A 14,147-nucleotide genomic window follows, 5' to 3' on the forward strand; every position below is an offset into this window, starting at 1 on the left:
TTGTGTGTAATTTGTTACTGCAGCAGTGTTCCATAGTATTATATGCGATTTTTCCGGTTTTTTCTTTGAAAGAATAAAAAAAAAATCTCGAATGCGCAAAACTTTTTTATTTGGCCTAATAGCCATTGTTTTGATGCAAAGTGTACAGAAAGTAACAGAATAAATGGGCTTTTGAATTATGTGAGAAGAAATTATGATTGATATTGTTTAATTTTACCTATATACACCCTGCGACGGACATTACTATTGGGGCACGCTGTACTGTGCCAGTTTATTTGACTCTTTGGTACTTTTATTGCAATTAACAGATATCTCCAAGTCTTGACGAGAGTAACAATGATTTCAGCATTGACCAAGGTTTTACTACTCGTGACCATCGTGGCCACTGCTTTCAACGGGGCTGAGTCGGCACCAACAGATTTGAGGTAGGAAACGTTTTGCAAATAATGTTGTTTCTCTTTTCTCTTAATTATCTTTCAGTGTCTTTGATTCGATGTGACCGAGGCGTGACTTAGTAATGACTATTTAGGGTGAAATACACGTGAAGCTTGGCGCCTCTCCTTAAAACGCCGATTCAGCTACCCCTTAAGACAGCACCCAGGGCAAGAACTAGACATAGATCAATTCCTGGATACGGCAACAGCTATTAGCATGTGACCTATTGTTATGTAAATAGTGTATATTATTATTTAAATGTGCGCCCTGACTTATAGCGGGCGGTAGGCATGTTATGCAGACGGGGCCTGCGTCCATGCCAAATCAGTGAATACGTGTAAACACCAAGGCTATATTATTTATAAGCTGGTATATTTCGTATCTACCAAAAAAACGTTGACAACGTAAAGAAATCAGCAAGTTTAAAAAACCCACCTCGGCTCACTTTTTGAAACTTGGTCCCGTTTGTAAAAGGTACTGATTTCAACTTTATCATATTTATATAAATTTAAAACATTTCCAGAATGTGAGCTTTCTGAAACGACCTAAAAGGTTAATTATTATCTTGTTCTTGCATGGTAAACCAATATCCTATTGTGTTTTGTTTTATAATAATCATGATTCATGATTGAATTAAACAAATAACAAGTAGGCTTGTAATCTTGTTGAAAACGCTGTATTCTGTTGAAATAAAATAAAAACACTGATTTGCTGTTGGTGTTCAAAATGGGACCAAGTTTCAAAAAGTGAGCCGAGGTGGGTTTTTAAACTTGCTGATTTCTTTACGTTGTCAACGTTTTTTGGTAGATTTCTTTTCTTTTTATGAATGTAGCCAATCAGCTCCAAGCTTGGAAAGTCATCAGGTTACGAAGTGCTCCATAAAACGAATAATATAACGAAAAATAGATGTTTGAGATTGCTATTCTTGATTCATGACAATAAAAGATAAATTAACAAAACTTTATCAGTCGTTTATTTTTAAAACTTGCTCGTCACGCGTGACTGTAATGTTAAGATACATTTTAATACACTTTAATTATTCAAGGCAACGTAAATATGTAAAGAAAATGTAAATATGAACAACACACACCCAATGTAAACAATGCCAGATAGACACAGAGAGTAAGTCCGATTTAGGCCTACTTCAAGTCGGAACTGGTTAATGCGCATATATTTAAGCCTATACTACGGAAGCGTCTAAATGCCCCGACTAGGCAAGATAATCGTGTTTTAATGTTAGTGGTTCTTTGTAGCCCTGGGGCAATTTACTTGGCTATCCGAATTTCGCGGTTTGTGGTTCTTTGTATAGACCTTCGGAGCAACCTAGTTGGATATTCCTATTAAGCGGCGGTTGTCGGCGATCTTTCGTGGTTTGTTGTTTTCACCAAGCCCTGCCCTCTATCGGGAGCTAATTTATAGTTTAAGCTTGTTGGATATCCAAATTTCGCGGTTTGTGGTTCTTTGTATCCCTAGTTGGATATCAATATTGAGCGGCAGTTGTTGTTGATCTTTCGCGGTTTGTGGTCTTAATTTGTTGGATATCCATATTTCACGGCTTGTGGTTCGTTATAATCGATAGGCCTGCGGGCAATCTAGTTGGATATCCAAATTTCGCGGTTTGTGGTTCTTTGTAGCCCTGCGGGGCAATCTAGTTGGATATCCCTATTAAGCGGCGGTTATCGGCGATCTTTTGTGGTTTGTGGTTTTAATTTACCTCATCAAGCCCTGCCCTCTATTGGGAGCTAATTTATAGTTTAAGCTTGTTGGATATCCATATTTCGTGGTTTGTAGTTCTTTGAAGCCCTGTGGGGCAATAGTTGCATATCCAAATTTCGCGGTTTGTGGTTCTTTATAGCCCTAGTTGGATATCAATATTGAGCGGCAGTTGTTGGCGATCTTTCGCGGTTTGTGGTCTTAATTTGTTGGATATCCATATTTCGCGGTTTGTGGTTCTTTATAATCGATAGGCCTACGGGCAATCTGGTTGGATATCCAAATTTCGCGGTTTGTGGTTCTTTATAGCCTTGCGGGGCAATCTAGTTGAATATTCCTATTAAGCGGCGGTTGTCGGCGATCTTTCGTGGTTTGTTGTTTTCACCAAGCCCTGCCCTCTATCGGGAGCTAATTTATAGTTTAAGCTTGTTGGATATCAAAATTTCGCGGTTTGTGGTTCTTTATAGCCCTGCGGGGCAATCTAGTTGGATATCAATATTGAGCGGCAGTTGTTGGCGATCTTTCGCGGTTTGTGGTCTTAATTTGTTGGATATCCATATTTCGCGGTTTGTGGTTCTTTATAATCGATAGGCCTACGGGCAATCTGGTTGGATATCCAAATTTCGCGGTTTGTGGTTCTTTATAGCCCTGCGGGCAATCTAGTTGAATATTCCTATTAAGCGGCGGTTGTCGGCGATCTTTCGTGGTTTGTTGTTTTCACCAAGCCCTGCCCTCTATCGGCAGCTAATTTATAGTTTAAGCTTGTTGGATATCCAAATTTCGCGGTTTGTGGTTCTTTATAGCCCTGCGGGGCAATCTAGTTGGATATCAATATTGAGCGGCAGTTGTTGGCGATCTTTCGCGGTTTGTGGTCTTAATTTGTTGGATATCCATATTTCGCGGTTTGTGATTCTTTATAATCGATAGGCCTACGGGCAATCTGGTTGGATATCCAAATTTCGCGGTTTGTGGTTCTTTGTAGCCCTGCGGGGCAATCTAGTTGGATATCCCTATTAAAAGGCGGTTGTCGGCGATCTTTCGCGGTTTGTGATTTGAATTTCCCTTATCAAGCCCTGCCCTCTATCGGGAGCTAATTTATAATTTATGCTTGTTGGATATATCAATATTTCGTGGTGTGTGATTCTTTGTAGCCCTGCGGGGCAATCTAGTTGGATATCCAAATTTCGCGGGTTGTGGTTCTTTATAGCCCTGTGGGGAAATCTAGTTGGATATCAATATTTAGCGGCAGTTGTTGGTTATCTTTCGCGGTTTGTGATTTTAATTTCTGACAATTTATAACATTTATTCCAAATATAATTTCAGTTTGAGCTGTGAACAGAGCCACTGATAAATTGTTTGTTTGATGAAAAAAAATAATATCACCATAGCAATCGGTGTTCAAAATGGTGTTATTCTTAATTTATGACAATAAATTGGTTAATAAAACATTGAAAAAAAAAGTGGTGGGAAGTTTCGAACTTGAGCAAAAACTCATAAATGGATTAGAAGTTCATGGCCTTAACCGCTTCGCCACGGGGACGTCTCGATATAACGACGTGTAAAAGTGGAGTATTTATTAATATGAATGTATGCTGTGGTCCGGAAAGAATAAAAGAATTGTGAAAAACTTGATTTTTTGGCGAATAGGATCCAGAATTTGTATGGAGGGTATCCAGGAAAATGCTAGGGTATATTTGGAAGTGAATCTCAAAAAGTAGTGCGACAGTGACAGCCATGTATGGCTGTAGCAGTGTCGAAAGATTCTGGATATCAGTATGATTAGCTATGATTTGCCACTAAATTTGGCTATAAAATACCGCGTAAAATGAAGCAAGAATGTTTGTTTATTATCAAACAATCGGATTGACTGTAAGATTGGTGTAACTTTTTGAATTAATGAGTTATTAAAATATTACACTTTGGATAGTAAATAAGATTTAGCGTGGTTTTAGATATATTTTGTACCCAGCGAAAAATATCATAGTCCGTTATCAGTCGGTTTTTTTTTAAACTTGCTGGTCATGCTACCGCTTGACTCTAATACCGTTTCGTTATAAAAAAAAAAGTCAAATATTAAATGTGTCAAGTATATAAACTTTGTGAGATTTACATGCCTTTTTATCGTCTGAAATAAAACTTTCAGATTTAAAGTTTAAATCTACAAAGAGCAAATGTTAATACTTCAAAGACTTATTTTCAAGTCTAAAATATTTAATTTTTAAATCAAAGGCGGACTGTAATTAGTGACAAAACCTTTGGATTAAAAAATAAGACTATCCTTAGACTTAAAATTTCAAATCCTTGAAAGATTAAAAATACAAGTCCATTGGATTTAATATTCAAGTCCTTTAAGATTTACTTTTAAGCATATCTGGGATTTATTTCAAAATAATATAAATCTTTATGGGGATTTAAATATCGATATTAAATACAAGTCTATTCACGGCAGTAATACCAAGTCAGGACTACTTCTTTCATAAAGTTCAAGCAATAGTCTGCAGTGCCAGTAATAATTCCAGTGTCACTGCAGTCGCCGAGTGTGATCCATCATGGAAATAAGCTTACCATTTATAAATTATATCATGTGTATAGGTAAGCTTATACAGCAGAAGCACAGACTACTAACTCGGCGATTGAAGATAATGTTCACATTGGCCCTTCGTGCACAACAATGTAAGCTTTTTCATGGAAGTTGTAGTCACTGACATTGGCATTCTGCAAAACAAATTCGTCCATATCACTTCATTTATTCGCTCGCCACCACACGAAATCGCAATAGAAAGATGGCGGCTGAGCAGTCCAGGAAAACGTTTCGATTTGATCACGTGCACGCACCATCGCGTTGTAATTGGTTTAATGTTTAAGTCTTTCGAAAGATTTAAAAATAGATTTTCTTTTTCCCGATCCCAAAGAAAATTTAAATCAAACCCCGCGTAATTTACAAGTCTCAACTAAGATTTTAATTTTAAGTCTTTCTAATTTAGAGTGTATGCACAGTGTCATCTAGTTTCCTAAAATGTCCATGGACATTGGCTTACGTGATTTCCGGAACACGCAGACTGTGACCAATCAGGTAGTTGGTTCATTTTGGTGTTGTGCAATGCATGAAATGGCACTATGATGTGAATTTTTACATACTTTTAAAAACACTTATTCACCCCGGTAGTCAAGGGACGCACCATTAGATATGAAGGGGGGGGGGCTTGGTAGTTGGGGTCGTGACAAAAAAAAATTTTTAGCACCTCGGTGAAGCAATTTTTTTTTTTAGCCCCTGGATGAAGCAAAATTTTTTTTTTCAACACCTCGGAGAGACAATTTTTTTTTTTTTTGCAATCGTAAAGTCCTATAATTTTCAACAATTTGTTTGTCGAGTTGCACAATTTGGTCCATATTTTTAATCATTTTTACGTTTTGTAGCACCTAAATTTTGAGTGCCACGAAAAACATCATTATTTTTATGTGTAAAAATTTTCTTGAAGTACAATGAACCTCTTTTGGCGCGAACAATTTTGGCATATTGAAGCTAAAGTGGGGAAATACGGTACATTAATGTAGAATAAATGCGCGCAAAGCGCGCAAAAATTGGGATTTATTTAGGTTTATTTCGTCAGATGATTGTATAGACCACCCTCTAGCAAATATTGGGGGGATTTATCCCCCTAGGATCTATGCTTATGCTCTCAATCAGTCATGTGGCCCTGGCATGTGGCACAGATTTCTATAATAATTTTGACATTAGGGTGGAATTTGGTGAAAATCTGTTAAGTAGAGTGAATCAAGTGTTTTCACTCACAGACCCGGCTCACATAACTTTTCAGAAACAAATGCGCACAAAATATGTACCAGTTCGTAGCAAAATTAAATATTGTTGATGAAAAAAGGAGCAAATTCGCGCGAAGCGCGAAAAATTTTGCAATATAAAAGCTATATGAGGTTAAATTTTCTTCACTAACTGTGACAAATTTTTTTTCACCCTTAACATCAAATCTTTTTTTTTTTCTGGTTCGAGGTGGAGCAAATTTTTTTTTTTTAGTCTGAGGTGGAGCAATTTTTTCAAAAAACTACCCAGCCCCCCCCCTTGGTATCTAATGGTGCGTCCCTAAATGCAGATTGATAATTATAATCACGCGAGAAACAAATAAAAACACACAGACAAAATAATATGGCGCCATATACTGGAAGATAAGAAGTGGTGTCAAATATTTTTTCTACTTTAAATACTGCTTGTATACCTTACATCTGTCATGCATTTCCTTCGTATTATTGACAGCACACAGTGTCATCGGCCCGATATCTTCATGGCAGAAATCGCCATGGTAGGTTGAATCCACAGCCACGCATGGCCATTTTGTTCCTGACCTGCGCTATAGTTAGGCACATATAAAATAAGAATTTTTGTCAGTTTTTGAGCTCAATACACACGCTTCTTTCTCAATACGCAACTTAACGACTATCATATCCTTTCAACACATATGAAAGTCAAGCAAAAAAATATGTTTTCTTTAGAATAAAAAAAATACGAGAGATATTCATCACTTTCTACCCCGGTATCCAAAGATTTATCGTCTGAATATCAAATCGTGCATAACACATTCGCGTGTATCGATCCCGGATATTGATTTTAGTGTCTCTGCTGTACCAAGTAACTATTAACCAGGCGATGTCGGTGTGCAGCAAGTCCTAATTTCGACATTACTATTGCAAAAAGTCATTCCCAAAATAACTTGGTAGATTTTCTTTGAAAAACATATCACTGGTGCCAGATGGGAAATACCCGTCCGCCATTTCATAAACCGAATCGTTTATGCCCTGATGTATTGGGGCGCGCTATACTCTCATTGAACATACAAAGTTCGCCAAACTAACGGCGTCGGTATTCGGCAACTTGATCATGGGGTCGAATATGAAAAAATTCATAACGGATCGATAACTCTGAACTGGCCTCATTTTCTAGCTAGCAAACCAACGGGATATGTCATATGTTGCGTTGCTAATAGAACAACCGCATTACATTCCGAGCAATAACAATCCTGCTCAAATGTCCGCACGTTATAGCAGGGCGATGTGACTTCATAAGGGCAATGTCTGGGATTATAAGACACAATTGATGGGGAGAGATGAGGTCCGACCAGGTCCGACCGAGTCTCCTACACAGGTTACGCTCCCTGTGGAGGGGCGGAACCAAACTGGCTGATGTGGAGATTAAGCCAGTTTGCGTCGGTCTGATACTCGTCTTTGACCATGCGCAGATCTGGCTGGTCAGGAAGACATTTAATACCCCGAATTTATAATATGCCTACCAGTTCCATCTATAACCGATTTGCTAGGGAATATTTGTTACCATGTTTAATAAACTTAATAATCGTATAATAAATGTATATTTGTGTACATAGTGTGTGGATCCACTCTTCTACGGACTTGGCTACTAAGCATGTCGGGAAGGATATGGCGGTATGCTGACCTGGGTCAATATGTTCTGAGCAGATGAGGTCCGACCAATTGCCTACGACCTTGTGTGCGATCATGTGTAACAGGCAATTCCCGATAATAATAGACGTTCCCTGGTTATAGTCGTGCCACAGAGAACCTATTCTTGAGAGGGTACTCTATTCACGTGGTTTCTTTTCCAACGCTAAAAGATCACGAATTTTGGTGGTTTGCAAATGAAAAGTGTCCGCACTATCGATTGATTACGTAACTGTTATGAATAATTTATTAGGTTTTTCAATGCAATCTATTATGACAAATATTGGTATTATGACAATACGGTATATACATTGTATATAAAACGACTAATAGATCCTGCTATCATGGCGTCAGGTCAATGTTCATCATATCCCGTATGTTTATTAAAATTCACTCATATTTGAGACAAATTGCTGTGCCCATTTTATAGGTGCACAAGTAAATCCGTGTTGTTTTTCATTTTCACTTCTTTTTAATGAAAGAATTAAGGTTTTCCACTGCACGGGGGCCGGCCACAAGGGTGATACTAATTTTAATGCTATATTTTCAAAACGAATACGTGTTCCCGGTTGGTTCTATAGCGATTTCACAGGTATTTCTAGTACAATGCATCGTCGGACTCTAGCTGAGAGCGTAGCCTAAGTCATTATATAGACTCCAATAATGGCTCTTCATACACAAATGAACAAACACAAAGGAGGGTAGTCTCCTCCGTGGCCAGCTTGATTTCGATGGAGCGAAACCAAATAGGCTGCGGAGGAGACGGGTAATTTTGCCATGCAAATGAGCTGAGTGTCATAGCCCTGGTCGTGCTTTTGCCAAGGCTTTTCATGTTCACTCAACCTGTACAGTTGAAGGCCATCCACTTACATAAATAGTAAGAATCAGTGAGTTCACCGAAGCAAATCGTGACCGTTGGGGTCCGCCCATCTATTTAAATATCAAACCAGTTAATTAATGTAATTTACCATAGAAATTCTAATGCCTTAATAAGTCCCTGGCAACAGAGTACAATAGGTTTGCAAGCTCCTAAAGCAGGACTAATTTTTGATATATAACAGTCCTCGAAGTAAATTTTATAAATCTGATGATATATTCTTGAAGTGTATTAGCTGGGAGGAAAAGCCGACGATCAATTGAAAATGTTGACCTTTCATATTAAAGATATGGATTTTTTTCCCAAAAAAACCTAATTTTTGTTTGGTGTTTTGGGGAAAAAATCCATATCTTCGATACGAAAGGTCAAAATTTTCAATTGATCGTCGGCTTTTCATCCCACCTACATACAGTTTATGTATAAATCATCAGATTTACAAAGTTTACTTCGAGTACTGTTAAATATCAAAAATACCAATTTTAATGATTTGCCATAAAATGTGTATTGCATTACGAATTTCAAAAAATCAAAATTATTTGATATCAGAAGGACATTCTTCGTATTCAGAATGTAATTCGACAAGTCTGATGTGCTCTAATGTCCCACAATAAATACTGTCCAAACGTTCATACCCCTTCCCTTAAGGGTCCCAATATAAGGCACATGCATCCATGGTCTATCTGTCGCTTTTTATCAATTAAATATTTCGTAGTATACTAGTATTTTGTTAACATGAAAGTCAAATTTTGTTTTTTTAATTTCACGAATTTCCATGGGTGTTAGTAACAATATAATTCTCAGGCCCATAATATTTGACTTTAATATGAGGTTCATGTGCATATGTTAATTGAAGTATAATTATCAAGTGCTATCAGTAGACTCAAGCTGGGCACTGTAGCTGCTTTACGACCGGCCTATATGTTTTAGCGTTTGGGGCCCTGGGCCTATATTATGTGACATGGGGCTCAGTTGTAAATATAACAATATAATTCTCAGATCCAATCTTTGTACAAACTCTGAGCTGTAAAGCTGCTTAATTTGATGAAAAACGGCCGGCCCTTTGTTTTTACATTTGGGGCCCTGGGGCCTAAAATATTTGACTTATGGGGGTCATGTACATAATGCTGAAATATAATTCTCAAGTGCTATCAGTAGACTCAAGCTGGGCATTGTAGCTGCTTTATTTACTGAGTAACGGCCGGCCCTATGTTTTAGCGGTGGGCCCTGGGGCCATATTATGTGACGCACGGGGTCCATATATACATATAACAATATAATGCTAAAGACCTATTAGTGTACAAAATCTAAACCATGTAGCTATTTTATTTTCTGAGAAACGACCGTGGCCCTTTGTTTTAAAATTTGGGCCTTAAACATCTGGGACCAAAATGGGCAAAAGGCACATTTACAACTTAGGGCCCATACATGTGCCACATATGACCCTGCCCTTTGTGCCCTTGTAATTTTAGGACCCTGGGGCCCATATTATATGACATATGGGGATCATGTATACTCTTATATATAGAGTACCCCTGGGGCTATCAGTGTACCAACTCTGGGCACTGAGGCTGCTTCATTTGATGAGAAACGACATGCTTTGTTTTTTTACATTTGGTCCTCTGGGGCCCGTGGCCTTTGACCTCTGGGACCAGGATGGACAAAGAATAAATCTACGGGGTAGGGCCGATAAGTGTACCACATATGGGCCCTGTGGCCCTTGTAGTTTTAGCGCTAGGCTTGACCGAATGATGTGTTTGATGGAGGGGGAGGAGAAGAAACCACCGGATAACAATATACTGTCCATGCTTCGCATGCGGGTATAAAAAGAAAGCAAGAAGAGATGGAGAAGGGGGATAGAGGGAGTGATAAAGTGTAGGCCTAAGAAGGAATAAGACGTACGTTGAAAAGATATGTCTAACATCAGTCCAAATTAATAGGTACATTTTCACGGGAAAAAAATTCTGGACACGTGACACCCATGGGAGCAGACATGTTAGCATTATGGAATATGAGCACTCCGAGCACAGCGGGCGGTCTACTAATGTATTTGAATAGAGGCCCTGCATGAAATTATCGATTGGCTTCAAACAAAGGATTTGAGCCGGTGTCCTTCACCGTAGTTATGGCGGAGTGTAGTCCATTCAATCAAATGTTGTCATCAACCTATTTGATCGTAGTGCAGGGTTATGTGTGTGAGACGAACTGTCACGGTAGATTGCAATCATGCTTTTGTTGAATGCATTTGAGTAGTCCGCCATATTTACGGGATCGCGGGATGATACGTCACATGCAAGGCATCTATAGACGAATCCAAATACACGCATTCCTACACCTGACTAGCAGCCTTTAGTTGGGTCCCCGTCGGCTACAATGCATCCAAAATGTGAAATGATTCGGCCTTGGCGGAAATTTTAAACTGTATTCCATCACCCGTTTTACACCTTCCGCGAAAACACAGGTAGACAAAAGAAAACACAATACAGTTCCAGCAGTTGTGCAAATAAAAGCCGCCTTACACCTAGAGAGGGTCGAGGAGGGTTAATAGAATAATACAATAGAGATAATTCCGCAGGTAATCTCGTCGCATCTATTCATAGATGTACAAATGGATGAACAAAAGGACTATGTATGAATAGATGCGACAGGATTACCTCTACTATTGTATATATTATTCTATTAACCGTCCTCGTCTTTGTATCTTCTCCAGGTGTTAGGCGGCTTTTATTTGCACAATCGGGCGCTCAAAACCCCAGGTTGGTGCTAGCGGGAAACCAAAGATGGCCGACCAAATCCTGACCATGACTTGGCTCGTTGGATTCGTCTATAGAAGTTAATAAGATTATGGTAAGATTTCCGTAGATAAATATTTTTTTCCATCTAGGTAGATATTTTTGAAATAACGTTTTGATGATATTGTGAAGAAATTAAGATTGCATAATATTTAATAAATTTGCAATCAACGAATTTCTATCGAAATTGCGACCAAGAATACTCCAATTCAAAATTACTAAGACTTGAATAGCGAGGTCACCTCCGGAGGTCAGGGATCAGACTCGAGATTTAAATACACTCTCTTTGATATGCATTGTTCACGTTTCCAAAAAAAAAATGTACCCGTTAGGCGACGAAAAAAGAAAACCCGACCGACCCAGATTTTGAACAAATTGGGGAAACAAATCCTGTCCAAATGAATGCCGACCCAAATTTCGGAAATTTAAGGAATTTTTTGTCATTTTCAAAAAAAAAACAAATAAAAAATAAAAAGGGCCGACCGACGACTTAAAATGTCCGTCCGCCCGAAGAACAGGTTTTCTTTTTTTTTTTCGTCAACTTAATATTAACTGAACATAACTTCAATTAATCAACATCGTCACACACCGACATCACCTGGCTAATAATTACTTTGTCAGCAGAGATACTAAAATAAATACCCGGGATCGATACACGTGAATTTGCTATGCGCGAGTTTGATATGAGAAGAAAATCTTTGGATACCGGTGTAGAAAATGATGAATATCTCCCGTAAATGATTTCGTATAAAGAAACCAGATGTGGTTCCTTGCACATGAATATATTTTGAACAGATATGATAGTCGTTAGCTTGCGTCTTGAGACAGTAGCTTGCGTCTTGAGTCAAAAACTGACAATAATTCCGCAATAATTCTGATTTATATGTGCCGAATTATATAGCGCAGTGTATCGGCCAATCGTGACGGTAGTAAAAAAGAATATGACCTATGGCTACCATGCTCGACTGACACACAGCGAGGTCAGTCACCGAGCTAATCGGGGCTATTGTCAGTAGCCTTAGTCAGCTGTCCTTCGGCCTATTATCAGGAGGGTGAAAGTGCATAGGAACAATGCCGGAAACTACGTCACGCTATTGTTCGACCTAGGCTACATATTTTTAACGCATGCGTGTTCGTCAATACAGCTTTAGTCTCCTCCACCTTCACAACACGGTACGTGGAGTGGCTGGAATCACACTGAACCCGGAGGAGAATACTAGCTGGTCAGACAGTTTAATTTTATCAAGCATATAATACCTGAACAATCACCGTCATTTGATCGATTTACTACAAAATATATTGTATACACAAAATATAATTTTAATATTGTAAACCTGTTAACTTATATATTTATACTAAAGTATAAGGACACATGAATAAAATCATGTCGAAGACAAAATGACCGCTAATCCGCCTATTGTCTAGACCTAGGATACATATTCCAAATGAGGGCAGCAGACTAGGATGCTTATCCCTTCCTCTAGATCCCTGCTATTATGCGACTCAAGACTATTAAACAGGTCGATAAATAATAGCCATGCGTGGTTGTGGATTCAATCTACCATGGCGATTTCTGCCATGAAGATATCGGGACGATGACACTGTGCGTCACTACTAACCTACTAATATTGTTTTAATATTTTATACAGAGAGCTACTGGAATTGGCTGACCTTCTTCAAGACGTAGAAAGAGCTGAAAATGAAATGTAAGTTTAATATTACTTTTACTTGTTGTGGGTCAATTAAAAACGGCCAAACCATTGTTTGAAATCGACGTGTATTTTTACTATAGGGAGCTTGGTGTTGCACCTCCAGTGAGGTTTTAAAAAAAATCATAGAGGCCCTACATGCTTTTATCGATTGGCTCCAAACAAAGGATTTGAACCGGTGTCCTTCACCGTAATCATGTTGTAATCATACTGGAAAAGGTTTTAAACAAATCGGAGCCATTTTGAGTTCAGACTCCTGTTTAACCTTTGACCTCATATTTCTTTTATTGCTCAAGGATACCCACTGGGCATCTGTCATGTTTGACCTCTCAACATGTTAGGCATCAAATCTAAACAAGAAAATGTTAGTGCAACTTTACACTGAAGTAGAGAGAACAAAAAAGCATCTACTCGACTAAAAGGATGCTGAAAGTTTACAATGCAATATAATAATTATAAGATTGATTTTGAAGCAGCGCTTTTCCACCCAATTGGGCAGTTAAAACACCAGTTTGGTGCGGATGGCCCCCAGTAATCGCGAAATGAATTCTGACCTTCACTTGGCTCGTAAGATTAGTTTATAAGTTTAACTTATATTAGACCCGGGTTTAAAACTGGTTCTGAAGTTAGACCTGGTATCATAGCCCCATAGTACTCACCATGGTGTATACTTTTGTACAGATTACAAAGAACTTAGTGCATGAGTATGAGGTTCAAATTTAACGGGTCTGGTCATTTTAAAGCGATCTCCGAAAAGTTTTTTGATACGTTTATTAATTTCTCAAAAAGTAAAAATCGCAGTTTAACAAATAACGGTTAAAATGAAAGCCATTATTGGGGGCTAATTGTTGTATCACTATGAACATTTGTTACGGTGACCCAAGTTCATGGTCATTTCCGCTCATGCACTTTTTTGGCGGGCCCCCTTATTTGGCTTGACTTTGTAAAAAGTTTCTAATATCGGTCTTGCTAAGTTCGCAACTGTTTTGCTTAACGTATGCCCAGCTTAGAAATAAAAACACAACTTGCTTGGTTTTGATTTTGATTTTATTACTGTTTACTAATATGCATTGAATGCAAGTAAAGTTGTTCTATATATAGCGGGAATTAACGCTTGAAATACGAAATTAATAAAAAATGCCTTCATGTCATTTAAAA

General features: G+C 38.3%; 1 protein-coding gene across 1 annotated transcript in view; it reads left to right on the top strand.

Annotated features, from left to right (window-relative positions):
* Positions 1-14,147, top strand: part of LOC140145670 (major cold shock protein-like) — a 31,216-nt gene that overhangs the window by 12,562 nt on the left and 4,507 nt on the right. Inside the window, exons 2-3 of the mRNA XM_072167357.1 lie at positions 309-425; positions 12,930-12,986. Of these exons, the coding sequence (XP_072023458.1) occupies positions 337-425; positions 12,930-12,986 (146 nt within the window). The 5' untranslated portion in view covers positions 309-336. The remainder of the gene's footprint in view (positions 1-308; positions 426-12,929; positions 12,987-14,147) is intronic.

Source organism: Amphiura filiformis, unplaced genomic scaffold (assembly GCF_039555335.1).
Source record: "Amphiura filiformis unplaced genomic scaffold, Afil_fr2py scaffold_593, whole genome shotgun sequence".
Taxonomy (NCBI): Eukaryota; Metazoa; Echinodermata; class Ophiuroidea; order Amphilepidida; family Amphiuridae; genus Amphiura; species Amphiura filiformis.